Raw genomic sequence first — 12,347 nt, 5'->3', positions numbered from 1 at the left:
TTCGAACCTGGAGAAGCAGAACAGAAAAAAATATAGCAGGACAGGCAGGATAGCGTTATGGTTGAGAGCATGACTCTCACCAAAGAGCTTGGATTTGTTTAGTGACTCCACCAGCAACTAGTTATATGACCTTGACTGAGTGACCTGGCCTCACTGTCCCTCTGCAAAATTCATCTATTAAGTCAGGAAAATAATAATATCTACCTCACTGGGGTTTTGTAAGAATTAGTTGAGTTAAAAGATTCAGAGAAATGCCTGGCACTAAAAGTGTTATGTAAGTGTTCATCATCATCATCATTTTTGTTTATTAGTATTATCAATTGTGATAAACATTCTGTTTTGGTAGGGAAAACTAGCTAATTACTCAAGTCTTCCTATTCAGTGTTGTGCTTCCATTGAAGAACTACTTAGAGAATTTCTACTTGCAAGTAGATTGTAACTGTCCCAAGACATTTTTTAGCACATAAGTTTAAACATAATGTGAAAATATTTTTCTTCTTAATAAAGGGTATATATAAAATAAATCCTTTGGCTTAAAATTAGCAACAACAACAATAATAAAAACAACCGCTAACATTTATGTCAAGCATCGTGCTACACATTTTTCACAGCGGGATAGAATGCTGTGAGCAATGATCATTGTGATCCCTTGAAAAGTGAACTTAATCAAATAAACTAAATGTATTTTTTAAAAGATTTCATCATCATATAACTAATTAAAGATTTCTCGTAACATTAGTCTTCTATTTGAATCTGAGTATTTGATGGTATTTTTCTCTTTCACTTTTTTGATTTGAAATGCTGCACTAAGGTATACTCAGCAACTGAGTCAACTATAGCTAATAAGTGACATGCACTCCTTGTCTTGAATGGCTTTGAAGATCTTCTCAAATCTTTTTTTTTTCCGTCAGATCTTATTTTTGCATTCTTTGAGAAAGTGCAATAGATAGGGATGTTTGCACTCTTCATATATAGTGTCATAGCTAGGAAAATGAAAAATCCATTGAAAAGAAATAATGCAGGTGGTAAATGAAACTCAAAAAATGTTTTTATATGTAAATATATTTCTGTAGTTCAACTATTTAAAAAATATTTGTACAACTGAAATATCCTGATGTCATTTTAATTAAATGTACGATATACTGAATTTAGGAAGCTTATTAAGCTTATTGTTTTTATTGCAAATCTGAGTCATCAACAGGAAGGAAATATTAATCTCTACAGCACAGAAACATTAGTTATGAACTTAAAATAAATATAGAAACAGAATTGTAACCTTGATAGTATCCAGATATAAGGGAATACAGTTAACAGGGAATCTGATACATCGGTTCTTTTTATCCTTAATTGAAAAACAAAAATGTTTTACCCTTTAAAATTATTAAATGAAATTCAGTATATATTTATTGAACAACGCCTCTGAAATACACGGTACTATAATATAAAAGATGAATGAGGTGAGTCATTTTCAAGGATCTTTAACCAAATAAGATGACACAAATCGCAAAAAAAAACCAACACAAACACTTTATATCAAATTATTTTTTTCTTTTTTATCCTTTCACCTGTGAAGCTTGTGACTGTTCCCATCTGGGTAATAATTGTGACCCAAAGACTGGTCGATGCATTTGCCCACCCAATACCATTGGAGAGAAATGTTCTAAATGTGTACCTAATACCTGGGGCCACAGCATTACCACTGGTTGTAAGGTGAGTGAATTGCTTTATTTCATCTCATAATGTCTTTTAAGGATTTCTATTTTGGTAGACCTCAGTAGTCTGGCATTTCAAAAGTCAATATTATATTACAAAACAATACAGAACTATCACTATAGCATGCTTGCAGGTATTGATCAGTATCTTACATTTTACTTGTGGGAAAGATGATAAAGTAAATATACATTTATGTAGCTTCATCCATGATACTTACAAAAAAAAGGAGGAAAAAGAACCAAAAATTCTAAAATAAAACCGGAAACATCTATAACTTCATACCTACACACAATGAATATATCTGCAAAGTACAAGGAAATTAAGAATGAATTAAAAGAATTTGCCAAAAATCCATAAGAATTTCTCCCAACTTATACCTAGGTGTCAGTTTTCAGGAAGTAGGTGAGAGGATTCTGAAGAGTCATATAAACAACCTTTAGCTTAGAAAACTACCCATTTTTTTTTCCATGAGTGGACCATAGAAAGTGGTATGACCAGACTCAGATTTAGAGAAATCTATACAGCCTCAGGGTAGAAGGCTGCTTGTAAGGCCTTTGCAGAAACGTTGGTGAGAGTTGACAGAGGTTTTGGCCCCAGTCAATTATCCACTAACATTTAGGCGGCAAGCTAAGTTATGGAACTCCTAGACTGATTTGGCCTGCTGAACTCATGTATTTAGGGGGTAAGAAAGAGAAGGCATAGGGATGCCTGCCAGGTATTGCTTTGCAACAGGTGATCGTATCATTTACTGCTAGAGGGATTATAGGAGGAGATGCAAGTTCAAAAAGGAAAAGTGATGAGTTTGGGGGTTTTTGTCAGCTTTTTGTGAGACTTTAATTAAATAAAATACAATTCACCTATTTAAAGTGATGAGTTTTGATCGATGATTACAGTTGTATAACCAACCCTTGTGCTCCATTGCAGTCTACTTCCCCTGCCCCCCGCCCCCAATCAGCACCAGGAAACTACTCTTTTCATTCTATCACTGTACTTTTGCCATTTCTACAAACTCACATAAATATAGTCATATTCCATGTTGTTTTTTGGAGGGTTTTTTGTTTGTTTTGGGGGATTATTTTTAGTTTGGCTTCCTCTACTTAGTATAATGCTTTTGTAATTCATCCATCTGTTATATTTTATCAGTAGTTCTTTTTTCTTGCTTGATAATTTTTCATTGTATGATATGCCATGACTTGGGTCATTTCCAGTTTGGTCCTATTATGAATAATTTTGCTGTGACCATTAGTGTATAAATGTCAAAAGCAAGTGTGTAGACACATTTTCATTCCTCTTCACAAGAATGCTCCACATCCCTGCCTGTACTGAAGATTCTAAGTCTTTTTTTTTACTTTAAGCATTCAATTGGGTGTGTATTCATATATTTGCATTCTTTTCTTTTTTGTCCAATGATATTAGGAATAATTTTGGTTTTTTGTCAGTTATATATCTTCTGGATGCCTATTTAAATCTTTTGCCTATTTTTATTTGGGGTTGTTTGTTTACTTAGTAATAAGTTGAAAGAGTTCTTTATATATTCAGGATACTAGCCCTTTAATACATCTAGTTCTGCAACTGTTTTCTCCTAGTATATGACTTGCTTTTCAATTCCTCTAAGTATCTTTAATTTTTATAAAAATTAGTTTATTATCTTTTTCTTTCATGGTTCATGCTTTTTATGGTCCATCTAGGAAGTCAATTTATATTTCTTAAAGGTCTAAAGTATCTCTCCTGTGTTTTCTTCAAGAATTTTTACAGTTTTATGTCTTAAATTTGGGTCCATGTTCAATTTTCAATATTAATTTTTATATACGGTGTAAAGTAAAGGTCAAAATTCACTTTTTTTCTGGATGTCCAATTTTTCCAACACCAATTGTTGAAAAGGCTATCTTATTTTCCCCATTGAATTACTTTGATTCCTTTGTCAAAATAAACTGACCATATATGCGTTCACACATTTCTGGACTCTATTCTGTTTCATTGATTTATGTTTATCCTTATGCTGACAGCACACTGTCTTGATCACTGTAGCTTTCTAGCAAGGAATGAAATTAGGTGGTATAAGCTCTCCAACCTTGTTCATCATTTCCCATACCATTTGGTTACATTGAATTCTTTGCATTTCCATATAAATTGACAACTCAGCTTGCCAATTTCTTTCTAAAAAGCCTGCTAAGATTTCATTGGGATTATGTTAAATCTACAGGTCAATTTGGGAAAAATTGACGTTTTAAGAACATCAGATCTTCCAGTGCATGAACATGGCATAACTTTCCATTTAGTTAAGTCTTTATCATTTTCCTCAACAATGTTTTATAGGTTTTGGTGTGCAAGACTTGCATGTGCATTATTAAATTTACTGTTGTATTTCATATTTTTGATGCAAATGCTATTATTTGTTCCATTTCAGTTTCCAATTGTTTGTTACTAGAACAGAAAAATACAATTATTTTTATACATTAACCTTCTATACTGCAATCTTCCTAAGCTTATTAGTTTTACTTGCTTTTTGGTAGATTCATTAGGATTTTTTATCTAGAGAATAGTGTCATCTGCAAATTGAGTTTTACTTCTTCCTCTCCAATCCATATAAGTTTTATTTCATTTCCTTGACCTACTGCAGTAAATTGTTGACTAGAAGAAGTTGGAGCAAACATCTTTGCCTCATTCCTTCTGTTAAGTAGAAAGCATTCAGTCTTTTATAATTAAAACATAATTAAGAATGATGTTAGCTATATTTTACTTACAGATGCTCTTTATCAGTTTTAGGATGTCTCTCATGTACCTAGGTTGCTAAGAACTTTTATCAGGAATGTGTGTTCAATTTTGTCAAATGAATTTCTGCAGCTATTGAGATGATCATATGATTTTTCTTTTTAAGCTCTTAATATGGTGAATCATATTGATTGATTTTCAAATGTTGATCCAACTTTGTAATCCTCAGATAAACCCTGCTTGATCATGGGGAATTATTCTTTTAGAATTATTTTAGATTACGTTTGCTAGCATTTTGTAAATGGTTTTTGGATCTACATTCATAAGGAATATTGGTTTATATTTTTCGTAGTGTTGTTTTCCAGTTTTGGTATTGGGGTACTGCTAGCCTCATGAAATAGATTGGGAAGTATTCCCATCACATAATTTCTGAAGCGTTTACATAATCAATGAAATAGAAAATAAAAATAGAAAAAAGTCAGTGAAGCCCAAAACTGATTCTTTGGAAAGTTTAATAAAGTTGACAATACTCTAAGAAGATTGATCAAGAAAAAAAGAGAGAAGAAACAAATAAAATGATGAATAAAGAAGGGGACATAACTATAGATCCTACAGACATTAAAAGAATAATATGGGAATAATCTGAACAACTTAAAACAATAAATTTGATAACATATTAAATGAACTGAATGGAGGAATGTTTTCAAAGGTTTATTTTAACATCCCTTTTTTTTTCTTACTTTGAAGTTAATTTGCCCTTGCGTTTCATGTTTCTTAAGGTGAAAACTTAGATTATTGACTTGAGATCTTTCTTCTTTACTAATATAAGCAATTCATATTATAAATTTCCTTCCAGGCACTACTTTAATTGTATCCCATACATTTTGATATGTTGTGTCTCAATTTTCATTGTTTAAAATATTCTTACTTATTTTATTTTTAATCCAATGATTATTTAAAAGTATGTTCTTTAATTTGCAAATATTTGGGAGTTTTCAAGATCTCTTTCTATTATTGTCATCTAGTTCTGTATTGGTCTGAAAGCGTAATTTGTATTTTTTAGTCCTTTTGAATATATAGAGATTTGTTTTTTGTCTCAGAATCGTATCCATTTTGATTAACGTGTGTCCTTGAAAACAAGGTGTGTTATGTTCTGGCACCGTTGGATAAAATCTTCTATAAAAGTCAATTATCTTTAATGATTTTTATGTCTGCATGTTTTCTCAATACCTGAGGATGTTGAGCTATACCTGTGATCTATTTCTTCTTTCAGTTCTCTCGGGTTTTGATTCATGTATTTTGTAGCAGTGATATTAGGTGTATGCTCATTTAAGATGAATCTATCTTTTTGAAAAGTTGATGCCTTTATCATTATGAAGCATCCCTGTTTATCCATGATAATGTTCCTTGTTCTGAAGTGTACTTTTTATCATATTCATATAGCTATGCTGTCTTTCTTCTGATTGGTGTTTTTGTGGTCGTATACATTTTAAAACATTATCATTTATTCCATCTCTTTTTAAAAATAGTTTAATGTTTATCTTAATGCTTCTGCCTCTTAATTCAAGTATTTAAATCATTTCCACTTAATGCAATTATCAGTCTGAATGGATTAAGTCTACATTTTGCTATTTGCTTTATATTTGCCCTATCTGCTCTTACCTTCATTTTTCTTCTTTTTCTACCTCACTTTGGACTGAGTAATTTTTTATAATTACCTTTTATATTCACTTTGACTTCTTAGCTCTACTTATTTATTTTATATTTTTGTCTTTGTCTAGGGATATACGTCTTTAACTTTTCATAATGTACCTTAAAATAATGTTTTAACACTTTACATTTAACATAAGAAACTTGCAAGGGTAAACCTCTAATTTTCTTTCTTATCTTTATGCTATTGTTGTCATATATTTTACTTCTGTATATTATATATCCCACAATATAATCTTATGATTTTGATTTAAATAATCAATTATTTTTTCAAAAGGAGAAAAAACTTATTTTCTGCTTTTCTATATAAATATCAATTCCAGTGCTCTTTATTCCTTTGGATACATCCAAATTTCTATTATTATTATTATTTCTAGTATTTCAGGTCTGCTGACAATGATTCTTTCCATTTTTGTTACCAAGAAGTCTCTACTTTTCCTTCATTTTTCAAAGTTATTGTTTCTGAGTATATAATCCTAAATCCTGTTTTTCAGCAATTTGATTATGTTGTCTTTTTGTAGTCACCTTATATTCATTTCTCAGGGGGTTAGTTGGACTTGAATCTGTGGGATTGCAGATTTCATCAAAGTTGGAAATTTTCCAGCCATTGTATCTTTAAAATTTTGTTTGTTTGTTTTTCATCCCCATTGTCTCCTTCTGGAACTCATTATGTATGTGTTGGACCACATGATATTTTCCCACAACTCACTGAACTGTTTATTCTTTCATTCTTCTTTTTTCTATATTCTTCATTTTTGTTAGTATCTATTGTTAGGTGTTCAAATTCACTGATTTTTTTTTCTTCTGTAGTATCTAATCTGTTGTTAATCCAGTTGCTAGTCTTTTTTCATTTCAAATATGTATCTTTCATCTTTAAATTTCCTTTTGTATCTTTTTATATCTTTCATTTCTCTCCTCCTTATATTCACATTTTTCATTTATCCTTGAGAATATTTATTTATAATATTTATAAATATTGGTTTTTGTAAGGTAGTTTTTTGCTAATTCCATCATTTGTTTTATTTCAAGATCATGCTTACTGGTTGATTTTTTTTCCTGGTTATGAACTATATTTTCTTGCTTCTTTGCGTGACTGGTGATTTTTATTTGGATGCCGGATGTTGTACATTTTTTCATTGTTGCACATTAGATTTTGTTGTATTCTTTTAAAGAGAGTTGAACTTTATCCTGGCTATCAGGTTAGTTACTCACCGATCACTTGAATCCTTTTGATGCTTGCTTTTAAATTTTATTAGGGAAGGTCCAGAGCAGCCTTTAATCTAGGAATCACTTAGCCCTACTACTAAGGTGCTAAATACATTGAGAACACTATAAATCTCAAATCACTGTTCATTTAGATTATAATCATCCAAGATTTTTAAATAGTAGGATACATGCTTATAAATATTTGTGAGGGCTGTATGAATTTTTTTGTAATTATTCATAATTATGAAGTGCATTACTATCTGTTCACTCTGGCTATTGGGAATATGAATTATTCCAAGCTTTCTGTGGACCCTAGGAATTTTTCAGCCTCAGGCTTTCCAATTATTTTTTCTCCAACCATGTAGAATTTCATTCCATGCATGCACAGATCAGTACTTAGCCAACGACTCAAGGGAACCCTTCTGCATATCTCTGGAATTTTCTCTCTAACTTCCTTCTTTTGGGACACATATTCTACTTGTCTTCCATAAATTCTAATTGCCTCGGCTTCTCCAAACTCTACGCTGTTTCTCAATTCAGCTATAGTTTTGGGCTTTATTTGGGTTTCCCGTCTTTGGGTTGCAGACTAGACTGCCTTTATGTTCTAACTCATTTGTTTTCCTTCTCTCAAAAATCACAGTCCTTCGCTTCCTGTTATCCAATGTTTGAAAACAGTTATTTGTTAGTTTTTATTTCTGTATGTATTTTGTTCTTAGTTTTATAGTTTAACAGATTAAAAGAGAGGAAATAAACCAGTAAGTGCTCTAAAAACTAAGACTGTTTAAAAAGAAGGAATATTCTTTAGTGCCTAGTGCAACACGAAGGTCAAGTAAGATTAGGGCTGAACTGTGTCCATTAAATTTAAGAGCAATAAATAAGGGCATTTTTGATGTTAGTGAGAGCCATTCCAGTTGATCACATTGGACTGAGAAATACTGGAACATAATGACCAAGTGTGGCCTGTTTGACTCCATGGTAGTACCCTATAGAGATGTAAACTATTATTTTCTACTGAGTCAGCACACGTGTAGACTCTGTAACCATTCTTACATATATGATAAAATATCTGAATACATTCGTCTAGATACACTGATCTAGAGGAAAACAAGAGTATTGGTGACTGTTCAAGGAAGTGCAGATACATGACTTCAGTTAGACATGTGATTAAATTCAAAACTGGACAGGATGCTCATTTTTCTATTGCCAATAGCAATATTAAGTTTGAAGGTCCATAGATCTACATTTTTGGAAACAAAACAAAAATTTCTCAAGAGTTCCAAAGATTTTTGATGAGTATGAACAACATTTTAAGTTTCTATGACTGACATTTTGCATTTTCAACCTCAAATCCAAGCATCTGCCCCATCATCGCTTGACTCATGAATAAGTTGTACATAAACTTAAGAGGGTTCCATGTTATCTACAAAATCCTATGATGTGGCCAAACTCTAATGAAACCCCTGAAATTGAAGCTGATGCTTAATGTTCAGGATGTAAATCAGGATAGAATGTAGACCAAGTTATTTTTAAGCATTTGTATGTTTGATTCCATTATATTTACTGATCATTGAATAAACATTATGTTGACTGAAGTCGATCGAAATATTTTGATTACTTTGAACAACTGTTAAAAATCTAAATTTCTGAATAGCTAGACACTTCATAATTATGAATAATTACAAAAAAATTCATACAGCCCTCACAAATATTTATAAGCATGTATCCTACTATTTAAAAATCTTGGATGATTATAATCTAAATGAACAGTGATTTGAGATTTATAGCTTTCATTTCTTTGTGTCATGGATAATTTCTCTGTGCTGAGGTGTGAGCACACACATCATCTGAGCTTTTATTGAACTAGAATACAAAGCCTGCCATCTTTCACTAGCAGGGGAATAGTGCATAAATCTTCTATTGCTAAACAAACATTACATCTAATTATGATTTACATTTCATGTTGGCTATAGTACTGTCTAAACATATGGTTAATGGTCTCTTTTATTCTCTACTATAACTTCCTGAATAAACTCCCTGATTTGGAAAGGTCCCAATGTCTATCTGTACTGTTGACTAGTCTTTAAGTATTAATGCTTTCGTTTTATAATAATAAATTTGTAGCAGACATTTCATATTTTAGTTAAAGTCTAAAGACAGTTATTTTAGTTAATAAAGTCTAAGACATCTATTTTAGTTAAGTATCTCTATCTCATAAAACAATTTTTAAAGTTATTGCATGATTATAGTTTCCATAGCATATAATTTTCTCTTTCTGATTATGGTCAGTTTTGTTTAAATGAGTCAAGGAAAAGTTATTTAAAGGAATAAGTCAGTCATCCTTATTTTGTTTTTGTTTTTTTTTTGCGGTATGCGGGCCTCTCACTGTTGTGGCCTCTCCCATTGCGGAGCACAGGCTCAGCGGCCATGACTCACGGGCCCAGCCGCTCCGCGGCATGTGGGATCTTCCCGGAGCGGGGCACGAACTCGTGTCCCCTGCATCGGCAGGCGGACTCCCAACCACTGCGCCACCAGGGAAGCTCAGTCATCCTTATTTTGAATTCTCATTCTACATCTGATGTTCTATAAGAACGAGTTACTTGGGGGGACGGTGGTTGTTTGTTCTATGCTTTGGAAACTATAGCCATGTTTGTAGTATAATACATAATCACATTTTAGATCTTTGAGTTTAAAATACCTTTTAGGAGCATCCCCTACTGCAGACCTTTTTACTGGATAGCAGTGAAGACAGAAAAATACTGAACCAGAAAGACACCAAAAATAAGGCCAGGTGATATTTTAATATCAGAATCTGGGAAAATATTTCACCAAACATTTCGACAGGGAAGAGATAATAGATGGAAAGCTGGTGATTGTACATCACAGCCTGGAAAGTGTTGTCCCATAAGTAAACTGCTGGCAGGAGCAGAAGCAGGAATAGCCCTAGTAGTAGTGGGTATAAGAATTAAGCTGAGCAATGAAAGTGTGAGAAATGCAAAGTGAGATCCAGCCAGACTTGGATCTGGAAATTTGGCAGGTTGTTATGCATTTGAGTATGCCACAGAGCTGTAAATCTGAGAAGGATAATTAATAGAAAGTCACCAAAAAGAGGTCAAGTACAAAGCCTGTATGGTGGCAAACGCAGACACAGAGACAGGTGGTACTCACTTGGGGGACAGAAACCACACTAGTTGTTTAAACAGGGAAAGTAGAATATAAAGAATTGTTAACCAGTAAAAAGGATAAAAGAGGGATATAAAATGTCCTGAAGTAGTAGGTACAAAAGAGTAGCTACTACTTCCAGGGTGAGGGGTGGTGGACAATAAAGGAACCAAGGGCTAGGGGAAGGCATCCCCCTGCCCCCCACTCCCAACAAGGCTTAGGTTCAGACATAGTTGAAAAGAATGTGGCTACTACAGGAATGCATAGCCTGCTGGTGGTAAAACACAAACAATAATAATAATACACAAAACTTGCCAGAGTTTGTGGGCAAGTGTTGGTCTATAGATGCTACCCATCATTGCTGGAGGTTATGGGTATGCTGGAGCTACTTAGAAGCAGCCTGTTGTGGACAGAGCTTGTGTGCAGACCTAAGCAGCCTAGGAGAGAGACTGGCCTGATGGCATAGCTAGAATTCTTTCTGGGCCTCTGGGTTCCCATGCTAAATAATTAAATAATAATGATGGCAATAGTAATGAAGACCCAGAACCCAGAACAGAAGTGTCTTTCCATCACTATGGCCTTCTAATGAATAAGCCTAATGTTCTGCTACCTGGCCAGGGAGAGGTGTCCACAGGGTCTAACTGCAATATCACAAAGCAGGGCAAGGAGGAGTGAGTTTAGAGCTCAGAGGCAGCAGAGTAATCACTGGCACAGCTGATCTGTGAAAATGATGTATTCCAAGACCTTAAATAACATTTAGAAATCCACTTGAATTTTAATTAAAATGCAAGGAACTATGAGCTGTAAATCAGAAACAGAGAGCCTTAAGCAATAGGAGACGAAGAGACATGTGGATGAGCAGCAATTGAAGATTGCTGATGAGGTGAGATAAAGAAATTATTGAAAAGAAGCTAAAAATGCAGCAGTGTAATTAAAATAAGTATTGGTGGTATATACATACAACAGAATTTTCATGGTGTAGAATGGAAAGGACAAAATGGAGAACAAATTTGAGAGGCAAATAGGGAAACGACTGCAGAAAACAGTAGTATATTATTGATTTGGCAGACAGACAAAAATGATGTACTTTAAGAATTATAAGTGATCCTGAAGAAGAATATTGATAAATTAGAACAGAAGTAAAAATCAAAAACAAATTTGAAGAAATAGCACTGAATTAAAGAGCAATTTTATTCTCAAACTGAAAGAACTCACCATGTTCCAGTAAATTAATTTTTAAAAAGACTCAAGCTTTTAAAAATTCTAGCAAAACTTGGCATCATTTTATTTTTTAAATTTTTTATGTTTTTAATATTTTTTAACATCTTTTTTGGAATATAATTGCTTTACAATGGTATATTAGTTTCTGCTTTATAAAAAAGTAAATCAGCTATATGTATACATATAACCCCATATCTCCTCCCTCTTAAAAAAAAAAAAAAAGTAGCTGCTTAAACATGAATACCAGAAGGAAAACAAAAAGATATCTTTAATTAGTAGCTTGATCCCCTTCTGTGCTAGTTTCCTTTTCCCAGAAATACATTTTGTACTGTTTTGTTAGTTGAGTTTTAAGTGTCTCAGGAGGTGGTGGATCTGGCACTTCCTTGGGAGCATATTTCACAGCCTAATAATCTTAATAGCTTCAATACTCTGGAATGGGTTTAATCCAGTCTTATTTGTTTGTATAGGTTAAAATTTTCCAAGGGCCTCTCATCACCCTAGCAATAGGAATTTTTTAATGGTCTCATCACTTTTTAATTGCTTAAACTTTTTTTTTTTTTTTTTTTTTTGTGGTACGCGGGCCTCTCACTGTTGTGGCCTCTCCCGTTGTGGAGCACAGGCTCCGG

General features: G+C 33.0%; 1 protein-coding gene across 1 annotated transcript in view; it reads left to right on the top strand.

Moving 5' to 3' along the window:
- LAMA2 (laminin subunit alpha 2) overlaps positions 1-12,347 on the top strand; it is a 605,756-nt gene that overhangs the window by 398,856 nt on the left and 194,553 nt on the right. The window contains exon 22 of the mRNA XM_060167667.1: positions 1,574-1,710. Within this exon, the coding sequence (XP_060023650.1) occupies positions 1,574-1,710 (137 nt within the window). The remainder of the gene's footprint in view (positions 1-1,573; positions 1,711-12,347) is intronic.

Source organism: Lagenorhynchus albirostris, chromosome 12, assembly GCF_949774975.1.
Source record: "Lagenorhynchus albirostris chromosome 12, mLagAlb1.1, whole genome shotgun sequence".
Classification (NCBI taxonomy): domain Eukaryota; kingdom Metazoa; phylum Chordata; class Mammalia; order Artiodactyla; family Delphinidae; genus Lagenorhynchus; species Lagenorhynchus albirostris.
Note: the sequence above shows the minus strand (reverse complement) of the source record. Positions and strands in the feature narration are given on the sequence as shown.